Below are 22,443 nucleotides of genomic sequence, written 5' to 3'. Positions count from 1 at the left end.
TCACAAATGCTATTTTTCACTTGATCAGCCCTTGTACATTACTGCTGGCACCCACTTGCTTAGCCCCTGGCTCAGCCCCTCTCTCAGTGCCACCAGTGTTCCTGCCCCAGATGCTCCACTCAGCCAGCAGTGCCGGCACTGTGTGATCCCAGTGATCCCAGAGCTGGACAGAGGGCGAAGGGCTGCACTGCTGCCAGTGACTGCTACTAAGAGGTTCCTCTGCTTAAAGCAAGCCACTGGAGACACAGTTATACTTCTCATGCTGTACCACATAAAATGGAGCAAGAGAAAGTAACTTGGGAATATAAGAGGCAGAGCTCTGGGTTAATCCAGTCAATCAGCTCTCTTTTCCAAGTATCATTACTCTCTTATCCTGAAATACTGACAGAAATATGTTGCCTGTCAGTTTTATTTTAAGGGCTAAAGAACATCCTGTTATCCCATCAAAAGACATGATGCCCCTAAGAATAAATGTCATGAAAAGGACTGTGAAGAATCATAGAATGGCCTGGGTTGAAAAGGACCATAATGATCATTTAGTTTCAGCCCCCCTGCCATGGGCAGCGTCGTCAACCACCAGACCAGGCTGCCCAGAGCCACATCCAGCCTGGAGTCCGAGCAGCCGCCTCCCCACACGCTTCAGCAAGGGTTCAGACAGCACTGAGCAGTGAGGGCTCAGCTAAATTCAACAAATGACAGCGCTGCACACAAGCTGGAATAGCATGTTCTTATAAATAATTGAGCTTACAGCTGTTGGAACAAACAAACATAGCTCACTGCATACACAGTACTGTTGTCTTTTTTTATTTTTTAAATATGGTGCATGTTTGCATCCTTCCTAATGAGCATATCTGGGGTATGTGTGCCAGTCTGGGTACAATTTAACAGTAACACGCCAGCCCACCAAACAAGAAATGTAAACCAGGAGATGTGACTTTAAGAGCTCAGAGATGCCTTCAGAATGAAGTTATGCTTCAGTCACCAACTTCAGAGCAAACAACGCTTACCAGCAACCTGAGTTAACTCAGTTCAAGGTCATCACTTTCAAACACTGCCAAGAAGGATCTGTAGGGTCATCAAGCCTACTCCCATGCTATTGCAGGCAGCTGTGTCATACAATCCTGGGCAGGAACATTTCAAGTTCCAGCTTGAAACTGGTAAGGTTTCCTGCCTCTACAGCTCCTCCTTGAAGTCAACTCCTTCCTTTTTATTAGTAGAACATCATTTCTGACTTGCAGCCTACATTTAACTGATGAAAAGCTAGCACCGAACTGTTTTGCACTAACATCATTTTTCTGTTTACATAGGCACCATTCATTTTCAGAAAGCAATCACGCCTCTGAGTCTCCATTTACAAACCTGTAAACAGATGTTTCCAAAGCCATTGGTCTACATGCTGTCATCCATCTCTGAAATCCAGCAAGCAAACCGCATATCTTTAAGGCTGAACATCCAAAGCTTTAACTCTGCTCACTGTCACAGAACCAGAAGCAAAGCCTGAAGGTGAGGTGCCCAAGAGCTGAAAAGCAAGGTTTAAAAGGCAAAGCAGCTTCTATGGCCTGTTCTAACTCTGGCCTGTCTTTGAGAAACAATTCCATGGTCAGTGGAACTTCAGAAAACGATTTGATGTCCACAGAGATCTCCCATGCAAAGAAATAGACTGGAATACTGTCTTCAGCCACTAAGCCCTCGTGATGATGACTTAGACATGTAGGGTTGTGGGGCTGGAGGTGTCTCTTGCTCAAGCCATCAGCAACCTGCTCTGCCACAGGCACAGGGCTGGGAAAGCAACAGCTTGGCACAGGGCAGGAAGGAGAGTGACTACACATGTGGTGGTTCCCTGCTTCCCACAGGATGAGTTAACTACTCTTATCAGTAACTTTCCAGTCAAAAAATAGATAATAGATTTTAAATGCACTGTAACTGGGCTTTGACTTCCTCCTGAGTCCGTTGTGACTGCCTTCTGTTTTTGTATCTGATGGCTGAGATCATGGTGACATTGGCTGTGCCCCATGTATCATGTGTCTGCTAGAGAAACAAGTGCCTTTGTGCAACACCTATACACCCAAGCAGCTCACATTGTAAAGGTTCAGAAACTTCTAGAGTATTTTGAATAAAATCCTATATTCAGTCACAGCAGCTGAGAGCATTAGAGGGGGGAGGTGACAATTTCTTCTCAGCTTTATCTGCAATAGGTATGCTAACACCTCATAGACAGAAGCACTCTACAGACAAGCGGCAGTGCAGCCCATGCAAGGCAACTCCCAGGGCACAGCTCTCAAACTGCAGCTCTGAAGGAAAGCAATAAACAATTTAGCAGCCCACCACCACCTGGGACAATTCAGGACACTTAACTGAGACTTACATAACAATTCAAGCAGGACTCACACAACTACTGAAATTGCCATTTACTTACAGTTAATAAGGGGCAATGAATTCAACATTGTCAGATTTACATTTTTGGAGATTTACCTTTTTTGGGCCAAACAGTAGCAATTGCACCTAGCCTAGAGCATGCTGGTTTTATACTTCAACTGGAACAAGCAGAAGATTCATCTAGTTCAAGCTGTCTTGGGACTATCTGTACCATCCGTGCAGCTGGGGTGCTCTGTGTGCTGCACTCAGCTGCATACACCTCTGATATGGGGCCACTTGTGTCTGCAGAAGAATTGCCGTAAATAAACAGACCCAAATTCCAGAAGCCCTCATTACATATAACAATGGATCCGTTCAGCTGACCATAGGACAGAGGGACACGCACAAACACTACATTGCATTTAATACAGTGAATGGCATTCTGTAAATACAATCAATTAGATCATCTAAACAACATCCAGCAGCTTCTCTTGCGTGATTTTGTACAGCACAGACTACAAAGGCTGCCTTCACTGCTGTCATATGCTCTCAAATAGCAAAGTAGTAAATAAGTGGAAGTTTCATTTAAGTAGAAATACTAATTAGCAATTGACTGGTGTCACAAAGTTCAGGTTCCAATTAACCTAATTTTTGTGAAATATTTGTAGAGGAAAGATTCTTGTGCACCTCTAACACTCTAAATAAATACCTTAATATTACAGATCACATTCTACCATCTCAGACACATCCTGAGATTCCTAGCTTTGCAAGGCAGAGGAGTTGCTCTCGTATTGAATCATCACTCTGGCAATTATATCAGACAACTGTTAATCATGACCTCTGTTAGTGCTGTTTTCAACCTCTTCACAAACACTCACTAAGCAACATTTGGCATAGAGATGGAAGATTCAAGCCTATGTATTGTCTGAAATTAACTGAGCCAGAACAGGATAAACAAGGTGTGTATGTCAGTCTTTGAGTGTTTTATAATGCCTTCAGAATAAGCTAAGCCATTTCAAAAGTTGTTCTCATTATAAACACAACTGCAATGATCTCCAGGAGATCACAGAACAAGGTAAATCTAGCCAATGTATGAAGGAAGTAAGCCATACCCCTTCTTCGAACACACCTCTGACAAGGCTGAGGATGCACAGGGAAGCTGGACAGGGTTGTTCTCCTTAGCCTTTGGCACTGCTACTCCAGAGAAATTTCCCTGGAACCAATTCATCTGCCTGAATATAGGCACAAAAAGGCCCCAGCAAAAACCAGAAGGCTGGCTGCTATAATGCGTCCAAAGCCAGGAAGCAAAGCCACACCTGCCAGGAATTCAGGCTGAAGTCCTGGCCGCTCACCTTGCTGCCTCTAAAGCGACTTACATGCTGGAATGAAGAACACAGCAACTGCTCCTCTGCTTGGTAATGAAAACATTCTGAGAAAACTGAACTTCTGGGTTAACAATGGTTTGACATTTGAAACATCTCCAGAAATAGCAGAATGCCAAATTTCAGAAACCAAATCTCATCTTCGCTTCCCTCTGACTCCTCAAGGCTCAAGTGACATACTGCTGAGAACTCCACATCCACTCTTCTCACTTTCATTTTAGCAATAAACTTGGACTCAGCTCCCAGGAATAACTCTCAACCACTCCTTCACATAAAGTTAGTCAGAAGAATGATGCACTAATTTGAGTACAGAGGCTAGGATCTGCTCAGTTTCCTTATCCAGGACACAAGCTCACAAAATGACTATTCTAGTTATTTCCCCTCTCTTCAGGCAGCAACTGGAAATACCACCCATGTGAATCAAACAATTTCAAAGTCAGTGCGCGGAGCCCAGCAGACCTACCCACTCACTGCATATCAGCAGGTGCCAGTGCCGTGTGAACTGATCTCCCAGGGCTTTACAACAGCTCCAGGAAGGTTAGTTTTGACTAACTAGGAAAAAAAACACAGCAGTGTTCTTACCTTGATTCAGACTTTTCAGTTAATGGTGCCATTTTCTTAGCCCCTTAATTTCATCCCATAAGAGGATAAGAGTTAAGGAAGCCTTTCACTGTGTTGCCCAGTCACTTGGCTGCTGAAGTGTACCAAAAAATTTGTGGAAACCTTTCTCTCTCTCCCTGGCACCCTTAAATACTTTGCTCCTCCTCCTCCTGTGCTTTTATTAGCCAGCGGGTTCTTAGTCACACCATGCTGTCAACTAGGCTTGCTCATCATCAGCCACCCTCACCCAGCCTGCTTGTCACTTGCCTGCCACTGTCATCAGGCCAGATGCTGGCTCTTCCTGCTGCTCTGGAGCTACGGAAGGGAGAGAAAGTTGGGAGATGATGCTGTGGTAGCAGGGAGATGGGATGCACTACAGAAGGGAAGCAACAAGCAAGCCTTGTAGAAATACTTGATTAAAGCATATGGGAAGTACCTGAAAAGGAGATTTTCCCTCTTTCTTTTTCATAACTGGAGGGTATCTGCCTATCAAGGGAGGAATGCTTTCATTAGCAGTAGACATGGTAGATCCTATTTCAATGGGTAGGAGCTGAATGGTCACAGCTAAAGTTTCTGCACTTGGCAGCTGAGATTCCTCACATAAATCCTCGTGTGTCACACAGGGAAACAATCCACTTTAATGATTACTAGATGTTATATGATGCCCATGCCATGGGTTTCATAGCTCGCATGAAGGGATGTTTTAAGTCACAAGGCATACTACAGTGTCCCACAGCTGAGCACTTCCACCACTCCATAGCCTTGCACTGTGGTGGAAGTGGTACATTCAGGATGGCAAGGGGTATGGTCTGCCTGCAGCCTGATTCTGGATTGTGATGCCTCAAATATGCACGTACGGGCACTGATCTGCTGTCAAACCAGGGGACTGAAAAAATGTACTGAAAATTATTGCAAGGCAAGCATCTCCTAGCGAGTGAGGCCCAGAAAGCAACACAGGTGTCCAGAGCTGCTGATTGCAGAAGGGCACAGAGCGAAGGTTACTATGTGGGTCAACACTTACGCTAATGTCATACTCTCCATAAAACATTAGCAAAGAATAGAACAAAGGACTCCAAATGCTACACATGTAAATACACACCAATGCACTGTGAAATTCCAATTTGCAGCATGCCCCCCTGTTTTATTTCCTGCCCAATATACATTCAGTACCCCAATATTTACCTCTCATCAAATCAAGTGTTTAACTCTTGGCCAGTAAAGGCACAATTCTGACTTGGCACACTGACTAAAGAGGCCAGAAGTAGCTGGAAAATTCTGCTTCAAGAAGACCAGTCCCCATTCCTAAACATGTACTTTGCAGTATCTGATTACACTAAACAAAGGATTCCTATGCCCACAATTAAAGACTAATTCTGCAGAGAACTCAGATTTGGAGTTTTGGATTCTTCTACCTCAGTAGGTATCAGAGGCTACTCACAAAATTCAGGTTGGGATTCAGTTTCTAGCCCCTGAAAAGTCAGGTGTACAAAACTCCTAATAAAACAGCAAATCAGGAAAGCCAAGAAAAAATAAAGAAACCAAAAAAAATCCCACACAACATTGTCCAATATAAACTGTACAATCATCACCTTCAATTACTTGAAGCACACTAGTTTAGACAACAATACAAAACAGGAGACCTCTCTCACCACCCAAAGATATCCTCCTTATCTCCTTCTCAAGTCTGCTCTGGAGTCTGATCACACAGTTTTTTGGGCTGAAACCATACTACAAAAATATCAGCTAATGAACAAGAGAATAGCACGTATGCAGAGGCAAAATAGGGAAGGATCCAAAACAATCTGCACAACAAAGGAAGCATTTGGCATAGCAGAGACAGATCCCAGCTCTAGGACATTCTAGACCACTGCTCTAGCCCTTGGAGAACCTACCCTCATCATATCTGTTCTGCTGTCAAATTCATACACAGACTCTCACAGCAGGGAGTGGGCTACTCTATAAGCTACTCCACAAATCATGCTGCACAATCAATAGGGGTGTTTGCTTGTTTTGATAAATATCACATAGCCACACAAGTTGTTTTATGCCGCCCCAATATACTACAGGGCAGTGAAATGCAGTCTAAAAAATAAGGTTCTTCTGGAAGATCTGGGAGATACTAAGTAAAGCTATGACGTTTCTGCAAAATGAGGAACTTGGCAAGTGCGCTTGCATCATGCTTGTGTTTTTACCTCAGTTTCCTCTGAGTACTGGAGCTTGACTCACAAAACAAAACTCAGCCAAAATAACATGTTGTTGCTAGAGTTACACCCAACACCATGATTGAGAAAACTCACTAACCCAGGATCCTGGTCCTGCTGGGCTGGAGCGTCTGCTTTGTTACAAAACAGCCACCCCAGTTCTGGTTGGGATACTTCCATCGCACACTTCTGCTCAGAGATGAGCCCTAGCTTGCCACAAACCTCCAACACCCTGACCCTCTGGGATGTTTCAGACCTGAGCATGAACCCCACAGCGCAGTCCTCCCCAGCTGAGAGCCACGGGAACCAGTGTCTCTGCAGAGTGCAGCACTGCAGCTGGCCCCTGCTACTTGCCAGGCAGCGCAGTGCAACTGCACAAGGACTCAGGAAGCAGTCACACTGATCCCTGTGGCGTGAAAGGGCTCAGACTGTCACCAAGACTGAGGAAGACTCTATTTAAAGATGCATACAAGCCTTTTAACAACTCTGGATAAGCACGTAATCTCATAGTAGGAGCAAATCCATACAGCTAATTAAGGACTATCAAGAGACCCTTGTAACAAGCAGACAGCCTGTTAAGTGGGGAGAGAGAAAGAGAGAAGTGTAGGCTACAAGACAAACAGCTAGAAATCTTTCTTAAACACCTGAGAAAAGCAAATACATGATTTGGCTTCCTTATTGAATTGAGGAACTCTCCCACTGTTTCTTCTGGAAAGAAGAAAAACACCGTAGACTGTTGATCCATCATTTAAAAAAAAAAAAAACAAAAGTACTACCTGGTAGGGTTATAACTGATCAGGATCTGAGGTCAACATCTTCAGAGACTTCAGCCAGAGACATAGGTTTCCACTGAACTAAGAAGTGAGCAGGAGCTGGAAAGCAACGCCTCACGCTGACAGAGGCTGGGAGCGATCAGCTGTTCAGCAGCCTCCCAAGCAGCAGTTCCCCCCAGCTGCTAACTCATGGAACTGCTAACTCATCTAAACTCTCAGACTTGAGCCGTTAGCCCATCTACACTCTCACGCATAACAAAAAGTATAGCCTTGCCCTACCTTGAACACTTGCTGTCTATGGTCCAGGAAATTTTGTAAAATTAAGGGCCTGCTAAATAATACTGCAGGAGGAAAAACTTAGGACTGTCATGCTTATCTAAATCCTAAGGAAACTAATGGTAGTTACACCATGCAGTCAAGGAAACATACATGCTCCACTAATACAGAAAACAACTGATGACAATTCTTAAAACAAGCTTAGCTTACCAATATCTGATCCTTAGTGATCCAATCAGTCTGTAATTCAGTGAAAGGCACTCCTGGCTGTGAAAGTAGCTGAATACAACCTAATCAATATTAAAAGCTTTGTAATGGCATTAGCTGTTTACCAGTGTTTTACCAACTGTTATCAACAGTTACCAACTTTTGTGCTGTGGAGGCTTGAATTAACCTTAAGGTACAATCAGGAGAAAATCATGCAAATAAGCTGTTTTTTGATAAATCACTTTTTTTAGATGCTCAGAATACTAAATATTTGTCAGTCTCTGGGCAAGCAGTTGAGCTTACTAGCTATTCCAACAACAATGGCTTAAGAAGAGATAAGAGAGCAGTAAAGAAGAGAATTAGGAGAAGCAGCCACAAAGAAAATTTGGACTGTGCTGTCTATTCATCTCAGTATTTTCCTGCAGTGCACCTCTCTGCAGCCTTGCTAAAGACAAGCCAATATAGAATCACAGAATCCTTAGAGTTAGAAGGGACCTTTAATGGCCATCTAGCCCAAATCCCCTGCAGTGAACGGACACCTGCAGCTTGATCAGGTTACTCACAGTGTGGTCCAGCCTGGTCTTCAATGACTCCAGGTATGAAGCTTCCACCACATCTCTGGGCAACCTGTTCCAGTGTCTCATCACCCTCACTATAAAAGACTTTTTCCTTACATCCAACCTAAATCTACCCCCTTTAAGCCTGAAACCATTTCCCCCTGTTCTACCATCACAGATCGTCCTAAAGAGTCTGTTCCCCTCTTTCCTATATCTCCCTTTTAAATACTAAAAGGATCTAATATCAAATCAGACTGCTCTCTGGTCCTCTGTCCTCCAGGAACAAGCTATAAGCCAAGCCAGGAGGTAACGTGTTTTCCAGCAGAGAAGTTTGTGAATTCACAGAAATAAAGTCCCAGCAGTCCTGCTCACAGCACTTACTGTATATGCAATTAATAAATATCCAGACTCGAAACACCAGGCAGAGGAGAAATGTGGATTTGACTAACTCAGCCAGCTGTCTGGGATTATTAACCAGATACATTTGTAACTATGAAAACTAATGAGAAGGTAATAAGATCTCACAGCAAGTCATTGCCTTTGGGAGTGAAGAAGGGTTTAACAATCCCATCTCACCCATTCCTCTCCCAGCTCTGGCTTCCACAATGATTTGAAGGCATCACTGAAGTTACACATGTCCTCTACAGGCAACACCCGAATATATGTACAATGCAAGGAAATTTGCTTAAACATCTCCAAGGAGACTAGAAGAAAAGCCAATCTTTCCTCACATCCTCTCCACCACCACCAATATCTCTTGTCAGAGAGAGAAACAGTAACTGGATGACTAAGGAATGATAATGACTGCTGGTGGGTGCACTGCTGGGCTCTGATTCTTCTTGGCTTCTGAATAAATTAAATTAAAAAAAATAAAAACCAACAAAAACAGCCATTGGTTATTTAGAAAGGCAGGACTGGCCTGCTAGTGTCAGTACAGGACTCTGTCAAGACACTCTTGAGTTGTCGTCTTTCTCCAGGAAGTTTAGACCCTTCACTGTGATAACTTAGAATGAAGTAAGAAAAGATCTTGTCCATTAGGCCATGACCTGCTCCCACAATCCTGTATGTCAAAAGTCTCTTAGCTGAAAAACAATAGTTCAACAGGCTCTAGTGAACACCTATCTCTGGAGACCTGGGGACACTGAAGTTTTAATGTCTTACACTAACCACCCTGTAGCAAATAAGCAAGAGCTATGAATCTATGAACAGATTGGGAAGAAATTAAGGAAAAAATTTGAAACACACTGTCCCTTCCAGCATCTCTGCCTCATCAACTCTCCATCTGTTTCCAAAAGTTCAACAGAAAAAAATAAAACTGTTTTCCTGCTTTCTACAAACTCATTCTCACTGTTCTGGCTTATGGTGCAGTACTACACTATTTCAACCTATTTTATAGTCCACAATGGACAGGTAGTGTGACCAGCTGGAGCCAAAACAATGTCTTGTACAACACCTTCCTCTAGGAGACACCCTGCTCTGTCTCCAGGCAAAGCAGTGAAAGGACTAGATGCACCATACAGCAGCCCATCTGGGTAACCTTCAGCTTTCACTTGAAGCAACGAATTGAAGAACTGGGAAGGCAGCAACTACTGACCCACAAGTCCTGGGAAACAGAGCTGCTAATGAGCACAGGAATCTTTAGCAATCTCTACAGCACTTCTCTGCATGCAGTATGGATAATTTCTCTCCTTTTAGAGAGAAACGAATGGATCAACTAGACAGCCTTGGACTCAGTAGCATTTTCCATACCTAGGTCCTCCATCTAAGAAAGCAAAAGATATGGTCAGGATTTCCTCACCGTTCTCTTAGACTTACTTTGCTTCCTGTTGCCCTGGCTAGATAAATATTTTCATACAGCTGTGCTGAAGTAGAGATCTCTCACCCAGTAGCATCCAACACCCTCACAAACTATTCACATCATTTATATATGTACTTTTTCCTCTCTCTGCCTTTGGTCCAACTTGTCAGGGCTGCAATTGTGTCTCAGCCAGATGTCTAAGCTAAAGGTCCCAAATGAACACTTGATCTGTATAGTACATAGCAGTTAAAAAATAACATGGTCTCCTAATTAGATCCTAAAAAACAAATGCAACATAGCATGGTGTACAAGTGCTTCTCTTCATTCCCATGAACTTCTGGCAAAAGGAAAACTCAGACTACAAAAAAGCAAGTATTTTCTCTCACATAAAAAGATAACAAAAAAAGCTATTAAAAGCTCCACATAACCAGGAACTGAAGTTAGAGTAAACCATTCTCCTCCAAATCTCTATGTGGACTAACCAAGTCTTGGTACTGAATGCTGCTGTGCTCATTGAAGCACAGGTGTGCCATGCATTAAATATCACTTAATGACCATAGGATTGAGCAAGAGGGAAGCTCTGTGGCTCCCCGGGATATCTGTGACAATCCAGGCTTCTTAGAGATGCTTTTTTTCAGACAAATGCCTGACAGCATACTGCATATTTCCACCTGGAGGAAAATTCAGTACAGAGTTCCCATCTCTTAAAGCAAAAACATTAAGGGGAGATAGCCCTTTGGCAGCCAAAGGACAGGGTCAAATTCAGATTTGGTGTAAAATAGCTCAGCTCTAGAAGAATAACATATATTCTTGTTGCAAGTAATTGTGTCAGTTCAACAGCAGGGTGCTGCAATTTTGCTTTGAAGCAGTAAGAGGAAAATTACAGAAAACTCAGTTTGATACATTCTAAAAGGTTTTCTAGCTTTCTTTTCAATAGCTTGGGCTATTGAAAAGTGCTAGAGAGCACTAGGTCTTAAAAGAAATAGCACAGCCAGGCTGACAACAGCCTCTGCATGTTCAGTAGAGACTTATGCAAACTCCTTTCCTCCCCAGTAACTGGACAGGCTCTGCATCACTGAAGGAAAGAGATATGGGCAACACTTAAGACTCAGTGTCGGTCTGCATGCATCTATAGCAAGGAGACAAGCATCAGGTACAGTGTTATGTGGGAAAGAACTGAGATGTCATACAGAGCTGAAATTTGAGATGCGTATAGCACCCATATAGACAAAAAGAGAAGGAGAGAGACAGAAGAGACTGCCCTCTGATGCTCTTAGTCTTTTTAGAAAAGGAAAAAAGAAAAAGAAAAAGAAAAACAGTCTCAAAGAATTGTATTTGCCACTTCTTGGATACCAGAGATTCAGTCTTCTGAAACTGCTACTTTGACCTTTGCCTTTCTGACCACAAACAGGATCCAAATCAGAATAACTAAGGGGAAATAACTAAGGGGAATGAGACCAGTGGTCTCATGCTTGACATGTGAGCCTCAGCCTTAACAGCATCTATAACTTCTACTTTAATACAGAGCTTTTGAAGACTGAGTTGCTTTAGACTTGAGCAAATAAAAAATTCAAAACCATATTTCAGCACTGTCAAGTCTCATCCAATCCTGCACATAATCTTAGAGAAAATAGTATCAAACCATCTCTTTTATGAAAAGCAAGATCAGCTTCACCAGTATTTGTAGCTGTCCTGTCAGTAATAACCCCAAATCTAACCCAGTAGCCCCTGGGGGACTTCATCTTATGTCATCACTCCAATAATTTGCCTCATAGTCTGATCCCAGCCTAACAGCTTATGTCTGCTCCAAACCAACACAAAGCCAAACCATGAATCTTGATATTCTCTTAAGCCTAGCCCAGTGGTCTCTTACAGATGAAACAATTAATCCAGCCCACTACTGCCATAACCCAAAGCTATCCTCTAATTCAGTGTCTGGTAGCCACAACCAAGTCTAAAGCTTACACACATGCATTGCTACTAAATCTGGATTCATAACCCATTCAAGGCCAATTGCTAAACTCTGGACCTTACCCTAAGCCCTAACCCTCAATGCAATTCCAAAATTTAACTTGTACCATATGTTCCTGACATAGACTAAGGCACGAAGTACTTACTGGTATCAACATCAAAACAAACAGCAAAGGACATCACAAATGCAGACACTAAATGAGGAACATATCCAAAGATAAAAAAAAAAAAATTAAAATATTTTTGCCCCAGCAAGGATCAAATGCATCCACGAGTTACCACAAAGTAGCACTCGAAGCTTGATCCTTTTCCAAGCACTAGATATTTCTACCGTTCATATAGGTCTCCCCATGACATGATCCTTCCCCTCCTACAGGTTGCTCACCACAGTCAGCTGAACTCTTCAGGCGCAGCTGAAAAGTGCAAGATCCACAGCCAGTGACTTCCACTCCAGCTTTTCTTCACATACAACTGTTCTGTCACAGCACATACCTACAAAAGGCAAATGGGTAGAAAACACTTTTAGTGCCACTGGTCCTGCTGTCCAATACATCTAAGAGAGATCTGTCCCAAAGCCATAAGTCATTCACAAAAGTACTATTATATATAGAAGAACTAATTCCCTTTGCTTACCATGCGGGAAGCAGAGTCAGTACAAATGGCAGGCTGTGCAGATCCACATCATAGCATCCCCTACATAAGAGCCAATCCTTAGGGTTGTCTCCAGGGAAGGCTGAAGCACATCCGTTTTTCATGCCTTTCTGCTAGAGATCCCCCCAAGCAGCAAGGACAGCTGAATAGCACAAATACTCACGCCTCCTCCCAACCTACAGCCTGTTTGCTAATGTAAATCATTGCTGATTTCAGCTTAATTTAAAATACTGGCTTGCAAAATACAGAGAAATAAATGAATGCGTATCTTATTCAGCTATCCCTAACGCATGAATAGACTTGCCTGATACAAAGCCTAGTCTGGGAGCTAAGAGTAGTAACCATCACATGATGGGAACTCCCCACCGCCAGGAGTTCCCCTAAGAAATGTATCAGTTTCTCTTTGGACAAATTCTTTGGTTAGAATACACAGCTAGACAGCCACAGAGGCTGAACGTGCAGAGGACAGATTCTCTGAGTGTTGATGGTTACTAAGTGTGACTATTTAACTCCAGTCCAGTATTAAATCTAAACAGTTATATTTGACATTGATTCAATAGATGGCTGTACAGCTTTACTGTTTCACTCAATAACACTAACAGCATCCCGGCTTTAGCAAGCCATCTTTGCATGTCAATGAATAAAGTAAGTATTGATACCACTCAAATTTAATCATGTCATTTATCAGGCTTAACTAGATGTCATCTGATGGGCTGAACTAGTCAGATAGCTTCCCTAGGCTTCTTCTGCACTGAGTGGAAGAGAGGATTCTCTAGAGGGCAATCTGACCTCCTGGCATTTGCCTGTATGCAGTAACATCAGAAAGATCCTGAGGAGATCAGCGGGTTAAGTTACACACCTATGCTGGATGTCTAACAAACCCCAACTGTGCTTTATTCGGGCTCTGAGAGGGGTGAGGTCACCTCTTCTGACAAGCAATGTCAGTCCAGAACCTCCAAGGGCCCAGTACAACACCAGTGGGGCAGCCACCGAGTCTCAGAGGTTGGATGTGCTGAGGAAGTACAGGTGGTTGTAAACATGGCATAGCGGAAAGGTGATGATAGGGGGTAAAACTCTCAGACAACATCAGAGACCTTGCCTATGAGCCATCTCAGAACATGCCCACAGACCACCTGTAATAGCAGGTTCCTTTCTGTTTTTTAAAGCCTCAAGTTTTCTTTCAGGACTCGTTGATATCATGAACAATGAGCTTAAATGAACCAGTACAGATTTTTAATAGAACTGAAATAGTCCTTGGAATATGAGAGATGAAAAAAATCAGTTTTCTGTCTAGTGCAGTTTAGTAGTTTTCTCATCTCCAACAGGTAGAAAGGAATAGATGGAAGCACACAAATAGCCTCATATGTTAGACAGTACACTTGAAAGGATCATTTGCCAGTTATGGGAAGACAAATTTTATAGCAGGTTGTCTGCAGCATGCGTCAAGATGATGTTAAGATTCCAGTTGCAGGTCAAGCCCTGGTTTTGCAGCTGGACAAGAAGCTGACATGTTGGCATTACCCATGGTTTGTTTGCTCTCCCAACCTTCAAGCAAAAGGCTGAAGCTGGCCACAGCCACAGCTACCAAAAGCACTTCAAAATAGAAAACATGCTGCTCATCACAAGGACTAACAACTAGGCTGGAAGGGGAAGGATAGAACAAATGGATGCAAGGAGCCCTGGTGGAGAACTTGCTCTAGAGAAGGTTCTCATCTGGCCCCTGGCCAAGGAGCACAGAAGGATGTGGGAAAACAGATGCAGACCATGGCTGGCTGTATTCCTATCCAGAAGAGACAGCTAATCATTCAGCCTTTCCTCTTGGAAATACATCCCTGAAAGACCGTAAGAAATTACTTTTGGTAAAAAGCAATGCAGGAGTAACAAAAGGATTCAGCTTTAACAAACTTTACACCCACTACTGTTAGTGACAGAACTCCCCTTCCTGCCAGTGGCAGCAAAACTAAGGAATCTGAGAGCGCCAGAGATGAAGAATATTGCTGAAAAGGTTTTCAACATTTAAATTCTAATTTTATTAGCTTTCAGCTGTGTTCTTGTTTTATCTGCTGTTACAGCTTGATTTCCACTGTAACAGAAAAGTCCACTTGAAGGAGTTTGTAGGATGACAATTGGACTAGATGATCCTAGCAGTCTTTTTCAACCTTAATGCTTCTATGATTATAAGATGTTCTGCAGGAAGACATTCCACCAAGTAGTGCAGAAAGAACCTGGGCATGTCCTGAACAACTGTGCAGCTTGCCAGGCCTGTGCTCAGCTGGCCACAATTAGTACCATACGGGAGCACATAACCTGTGCTCCTGCTCCAGCACTTATTTCTTAACAGCATCTGTTCAGAGTGAGTGTTGAAATTGAGCAAACTGAGGAAAAACTATAAATAAAAAATAAAAATAAATAAAATTCCAATACCAATGGTAAACATTCCTCGAGCTTCCCAGAATTCAGATTCTCTATCCAATAAGGCATTGTTGCACAGGACAAGCTGTGGTTTACATTGCTTTGATGCATCAAGCCTCAACCTCAGTCTGTCCAAGCACCCAGATCTGATTAAGGAGCATTTTAGAGTGCCAGGGGAAGGGAATATTAGGAACAAAGTGGGAATTACAAAAATCACAAGGTCCACATTTTTCCTGGTGTTTATTAAGGCTGAGTGTTTCCTGATGTTTCTCTTCATTCTGAATGCCGATACAATGCCTGACAACATCACAGTAGCGCACTAAAACAAGCTACCCAGCTCCTTTTCCCTTTCTCATATCAACAACCAGTAACCTGGCACTTCTTTAAAAGGCTGGACACAGGCCATGTTCACTCAAACCACATCCCCATGGAGAAAGCAACACTGCCAAAAGCAAAAAGGAGAGGCAGAAAACAGGAAAAAACTTTTTCTCACAGACAGTGGCCAAGCATGATCCAGCAAGGCAAGTCTATGTGTACACCTGAGAGCACAGGCAACGCCTAATGCAGGCATGGACACCTGCTCAGTACACTGCAATTTGTGCATTGATTTTGCACGCTTCACAGTGCAATTACACCCAATGATCCAGCAGACAGCACAGCTCCTGTGCCCCCATTGGCAGCAGTGGAAAACTGTCTAAGTGAGCTCCGACCTGAAGATGATGGGACTGCAGCAGAGCCACACAGCCTCCAGCTCTAGAACTGGAGGTGCCATGCAAAAGAAACACAGGAGTTTCATATTGTTTTCAAGGTAAAAAGAGAAAGGAGCTGACTCTGCTTGACTTCATCACGTTGTTTGTACAGGACCCTGTGCTTTGTGCACTGAGCTGCAAAATCAAAGCAAGTACAATGGCAATAATCAAATACATCAGTGTGGGGTCAGCTTTGGTGTGGAAAAGCAAAAGGTTGGGAAGAAAAAGCAAAAACACTAAACAATACTCAGATCTGAAGGTCAGTTCTGCAGCCATTTAAAAAAAGAGCCACTTTAAATTATTCAGATTAGAAAGGTAAAAATATTATTATTTTGCCGCTGTCCACATGAAAACGGGAAGTCCATTTTTCAAGGAATCTAAATGGAAAAGATGAATGAAGGAGGAACACGTATAGATGAGGAGTGATTTGACCTTGGATCACCAGGATCAGGGCCAGGAAGAAACCATGGTTCCACTCCTGGCACAGTGCTCTTTTCACTAGTCCGTATTTCTTCTAAGTCTGGAAGCAGACACCTATATTTATCTAGAGGGACTGAGAGTGTTGCCATTGCAAACTGTCTGTCACCATCCTATCAGCTGGAGGCTATCAGAGTATTTCAGCACACTGTGCAAATGGGAAAGCTGTGAGCAAATCCAGCAAGAAGCATGAGCAGGTAGGGAACATGAGAGCAATATCTTCAATAAGAGCAACTGCTTCTTGTCCTTGGTCTCAGATATGGCAATATTCTTCAATCCTGGAAGTCATAAGACTAGTTGTTCAGATAAGAAAAGCTATCAATGAATCTTTTAAAAATGTCTTATCTGAATCATTTCATCCTGTCCATTCTATTTTAGTATCACACACAACACCACCATCCTCAGCCAAAGCAGCAACGATGAGATTCTGGAAACACCTGAGCTTCATTACAATTAATTACAATATTGTGAATCAGTCTGTTATTGATAATAGTAACATTGCAGATGGCTTAACTTTTTTATTGTTTAATAGATTTTATCAAACAAACTATTTATATGTGATGTACATGGACTGCTTATGGACAGATGGCCAGTGTTCAGTCTGTGTCTATGTTCTGAACAACTCACAAAAACTTCTTTGGGACAAGGAGAAGAGAGATCAGTGATACTACTGAGAGCCTGCATGCAAGTCCAAACCCTGTAAAAGTATACCACTGAATTCAACAAGAGAGGAACAAATGCATTCCCGGCTTGATCTCATTCTATAAAAGCTGTCTTAGCTCTTCTCCATTATAAGACTGAATTCCTCTAACGGATTAATCTTTTATCTTAGTGAGTTTATATAAACCACTGGCTTTGCTCACCCACTGCTCAACAAACATGACCTATATGGTATGCGATCTCCAAACACAAATTCCTTACACAGGCTACTCAGGATTCAACTGCATTGAAAAAACACAGCACATAACACACGAGCTCAACTCTTCTGAGAAGAAGCTCCTCTTGGCTGCTGCTGTAATTCCTCATCCAGGTTTGTTGAGTCCAATGTCTGACAGCTTGCTTTTGCCTGCCTAAGGAAGCCAGCAACATCTACCTTCAGCTCTTCCCCAACAGTGTGGTCAGCACAGTTTCTGGTCAGCAGTGTCAGCCCAGCACAAAAGGACCCTTCCCTGTTCAGGTGTGGCAGTCTTTCTGGTTGGGTAAACCAGCAGGTGAGCTTCACAGATAGAAATTGCTCAGAGGCAGCTAATATGTACCAGTAAGGCATCCAATAATGCAGCCTTCCCAACAAGAGGGTAAGCACGCAGGTCGCAGATGATCAGTGGCAGCTTTCAGTCCAGTGCACAGTTTAAGAACATGTCTGCACACAAAGGGGATATCAATGGAGCAGACTTAACACTGATTTTCACGGAAGTTTTCATTGATCAGGAAACCATGATAGAACAAGAGAATAAACTCCTGTGCCTGCATCCAAGGCACTATCAGCACTGATTCACTCTCAAGTTTAGTCCTCAGCAATGCACAACAGCTTATTTCCATAATCCAGTGGTTCTCCTTTGAAAGGGAAAGAGTGTCAGCATCATGAAGAGGGGAAACAAAGAACAACACTGCAGTGATGCCAGAGCTTAGGGCACATTCTCATTTTGTCTCCATTTTCCATTAACTAACATTGTCAGGTCCACAGAGGCGACATATGACTTACTGCAGGGTAATACCATTTAGATACAGACATTACTCTTTCCTGACCCCAACCTACGTGAGATTAGAATCATTCCCTCCCATCCTCACCTCTTTCAGCACTTCTATATTTAACTGCAGATTAACTCATTTCCTCTTTGCACGTGAGATTAGAGTGTCCCAAGTGCAGTCAGCTCAAGCAGAGCCTCAGTGCATCCCCATGTAAATCACCACTCATTACACATACTAAAGCATGTCAAGGAGGAGAATGAGTCACTCTCTTCATACTCAAACTAAACACTTGCTTCTCAAGAAGTAAAACTGGCAGGCAGCCCAGGCCCCAAAATAGTAGGAGATACCTCCAGTACTAATCTTCCCCCGTCTGCTATATAAATATCTCAAAGACACAAGAAGTGCCGCTATTTACCAGTGTTTGAATGAAAATGTAGGTCGGTGACCAAGGCAAAGGGTTGAACACATTGTGACTTGGCCTCTGGACACTGCATTGACTGCGCTTCTCTAGGAGGAAATAATTGCCCCTCATACCAGGGAGGGGAGGGGAAAAAAAACCCATCTCACTAAGGTCATGCTCACCACTTCTTGGTTCAAAAAAGCTGTGAGCAATAAAATTGCTGGGAGGGAGTAGCAGAGAACGGGGAAGAGAACTTCTGCTTGCACACCCCTCCTTTCCATCTTGACAGCACCGTGCAAGGAAGACTGTATTTCTGTATCTAACTGACTGCCCCACAAAACACTTGCAGCCCTAGGGCATAAGAACTTTGTCACTGCTTGAGACAGACATTGAGAGGCTGTACATAAAGCTGAGACCTTAACTCCAGCCACATGAGTTAACTTCACAGTGAATATAATTCTTCATAGCTAACAACGATAGCAGTGAATTTTACCTCAACAAGCACAGAAAGGATGAAGCATACAAAACTCAGAACAGGAATAAAGTTTTGGGCCTTTGCTTTTACATCAAAAGTCCTTTAAAGTACAAGCACTTATTTTCCTCATCCCCATGATGGTAAAACCTCTCTTGTTCTAACACTTCAAGAGAAGAGGCCCCCTTAATTTTAAGTGGCTGTAATAATAGGCCTCAGTATTTCTGCCAAGAATAACAGAAAATCAATGCGGACCGAAAGCAGGGAGACACGCAGGAGAGCTACTGGCATTTGCTTCAGCACAACAGCTGGAATAAGTTGTCAATTCTTCTTACTGTATCTTCCAACTGCACTGCCTAGCTAAGGGAGCTATTAAAGGAAAGAAAACTGTCACGACAAGCTTATGACACAGCTCAGAAGCAATAGCAGTCTCTACATGATTCAAGAAACTATGGAATGACAAACAGATGGAAATAAGAAATAGAGCTGTGGAATGACACAGGAGGGCTCTGTTGTGGATTGTTGGAGCAGTGGGGCATGGCAGGCAGATGTACAGTTGCCAGCACAGAATCTGTCAGATCTAATTCAGTGACTGCATTGCCTACAAATGAAATCACAACATGCTAGACAGACAACTGTTATAATTTGGTGCTTTTGTGCATATACTAAGAGATGGATGAACATACCCTTTACTCTCTGTATTTCAGTGTGAAGTGGCTGAATTATCCCAGGAAGGCAAGAATCTGCTCTGCAGAGATCAATACCCACTATGGCAATTATGGCAATCTCTTTCAGCTCCAGCATTCCCAGAGGATTATAAATAAATTGCAATGGTTTGCAGACATCCTTCTTTTCTTTAAAGGTATACTGAAGGTCCTGAAATAGTTGTGTTTTTTTTTTTTCCTGGCAGTATGAGGTCGCTGCATGAAATACACAGCAAACGGAGAACACATCTCAAAATCAATAGCATGCTTCCAGTGATTTGAGAGTCTGAAATGATGAACAGATGGAGATGGGAAAAGAAACAGTGCACTCCATGAGGTGACTCAGAAAAGCTAGCACAAATATACTGTGAACGGGCTGTGTAACTGATAGGAAGTGCTCCTCTGCTTCCTCTGTACATGAGTTACATGTGATGAAACTGCAAGCATTTCTTACAGCAATAAGTCTCACTCCTTGCTTCCATCCCACCTGGGCATGTGCTCACACACTCTTATTTACCTGTTTGCATATTTACTTTTTTTTGTTGTTTTTTTTTGCACCGAGACCTAATAAATAGGGTTATTTTTCAGTTTGTTGTTCTCCTAATTGAGAAGTTAGACTCAGACCCTGAGAAACATGATCTACTTCTGGCAAAACACAGGGTAAATGCTAAGAGTCTACATCAGGACTACAAGAAACAAAAAAGTGCTTCCTGCTCCAAGGAAAAGGTTCACATTTCATATTTCTTTAAGCCCCATGTTGTTTAGATGTTTTTATAAAGAACGGGGAAAATTGATCCTAATCATTATGAGAAAAATTCTCAGTAGATTCCTTTTCATCTCTGCACCTTACGCTTGTACACTGCAAGTGATAAAGTGGCTGGCAAGGTTACACCATGTGTGAGTGCAGTTACAGTGACAGTAAGGCATCCTCAGAATGGGTGATAACAACTCACTAAGAACCACTTCCTGCTGAGAAGGCCGCTCAAGAAGTCTAAAAGCAGACTGCTGAGCAGCTCTCATAAGATCACTTTTTGGCCAGAGCATGCTGAGCTGCAGCTCCAACATACTGCAGGGGATAATGAAGCAGTCTCAGTGACGCTGTGATTGCTGTTGCACTATGGAGCTCCCTGCTGCCCTACAAACATGCTTTAAGATAATTCCTGCTTGACTCAAGCACAAACAGTGAGAAATGGAAGATCAGGTTCACTACAGCTGGAGCAGCTACAAGGAACATGCTGAAGAGCTGGGATCACATCCCTACCTGGGCTGGGATTCTCAGTGCTTCAGGGGAGAGCAGAAGGAAGACCAGGCAGGCTTTTGGAGCAGCCATCCAAAAAATCTGACTCACTAACAAATGTATAACGAAATAATACTGAGGGATCTCAAAAGATTAGACAGCTGAGTCAAATTAATGCTCAAGAGGCAAACATACATTGAATTTACAGGAAAAGATTAGAGGAATATTTAGCTGGAAAAAGATGGAAGCAAAGAAGAAGAGATGATTGATTGCAGACTACAAGTGAAGCAATGAATTAATAATTGTGAAGCAAGATTGGGATGTTCCAATTTATTCTGTTTCATGCTATAAAAAGGCAGTAAATGTAACAGATATTCTTCTACAATAATAATAAAAAAGCAGCGTATCACTGAGAAATTTATGACCACAGGCAAGGAGGGAGTACTATAACTGTACTAGCTTTCAAAAAAGATTAGACAATGCATTAACATAATATCTACAGCTGGGAAAGCTACGTAAAGTCACACAGATTATCAGCCCAATGGCATTGTTCTCAATTTCATTTGCAGTTTTTCACTTGCATCTCCAGGCAGGGTCTGCCTTTTCCAAGTCTTAACTGGAGTCAAAAAGACTATAAAATTCCTGTTCGGCCCGTAAAGGGTTTAGTGTAAGATGGATGCTCAGACCCTGTGGGAGCACTGATTTAAGTTCTCAAAGATTCTGGATTGTGCCACTGCCAAGGAGAAAGCCTACAGTTCTCTCTGGTACAGCAACTGCTATTTCCACTCCTGCAATCTGGAAAGCTATCAAGCAGTGCAGCAAGTTGCTTACATAAAATCAACAATCTTTTCCCCCCTAGAGCCTGCCCCAGCTATGACTCAATCTGCTGCTACAAGTGAAGATGAGGACCAAGAAATTCCATCTTTGGTCTCTATGCTCAGACCACCATAAAGTGCAAAGTCTCTGATGGAGATTCATCTCTTAAAGTGACTATAAAAGCCAGCCTGTCTTCAACAAAACCCTGGTGCTAAAATACGAGCCCAGATTTTTAACTTCCCCTGCTTCAATAACAGAAATAGTTCAAAAGAGTCACTGCAAAAACACTGAAGTCTTCTCACATAGCTCTGACATTCAGTCTTTAGCCAAAGAATCTGCTTGGGAATCTCTTAAGCTTGAACATGTCCAGAAATGCCCAAAAGCAGTTATGGAGCTGCTCTAAACCTTTTCAAATCTCCCGGTCAAGAAAGGGCACAGTATGAAGTGTCATCTCCCAGTATGATACACCCCCGAGCACTTCACTATCAGCTCCTACAACATGTGATACTTTCATAAAGCCTCATCTGCTGGAAACAGAAGACAGACAAGAATCCCAGCTTTCAACTAAAATAAACAGAAAAAACTTTCCAGAACAAAAACAGTGAGTTACTTACATGGTGAAGGTAAAGACTTGAATATTCAGAATGCATTAGAAACCTAGTGGCAAATAAAAGTCATTCTAACATGTATTCACATGTGACAAACAAAACACATTA

The 22,443-nt window shown here is 42.7% G+C and overlaps 1 protein-coding gene across 40 annotated transcripts in view; it reads right to left on the bottom strand.

Moving 5' to 3' along the window:
* Window positions 1-22,443, bottom strand: part of SORBS1 (sorbin and SH3 domain containing 1) — a 167,705-nt gene that overhangs the window by 70,702 nt on the left and 74,560 nt on the right. For 15 of the 40 annotated variants that reach the window (XM_085230041.1, XM_085230048.1, XM_085230050.1 and 12 more), the window contains exon 1: window positions 4,320-4,477. The exons of 2 other annotated variants lie outside the window; for them this stretch is intronic. In XM_085230041.1, coding sequence (XP_085086167.1) covers window positions 4,320-4,351 — 32 coding nt within the window. In that variant the 5' untranslated portion in view covers window positions 4,352-4,477. Of the gene's footprint in view, window positions 1-4,319; window positions 4,481-4,604; window positions 4,653-12,505; window positions 12,613-22,443 lie in introns of those variants that run through there. 23 more of the 40 variants (XM_085230022.1, XM_085230039.1, XM_085230045.1 and 20 more) reach the window with 5 other exon arrangements.

This window comes from Meleagris gallopavo, chromosome 8 (genome assembly GCF_905368555.1).
Source record: "Meleagris gallopavo chromosome 8, MGAL_WU_HG_1.1, whole genome shotgun sequence".
Taxonomy (NCBI): Eukaryota; Metazoa; Chordata; class Aves; order Galliformes; family Phasianidae; genus Meleagris; species Meleagris gallopavo.
Note: the sequence above shows the minus strand (reverse complement) of the source record. Positions and strands in the feature narration are given on the sequence as shown.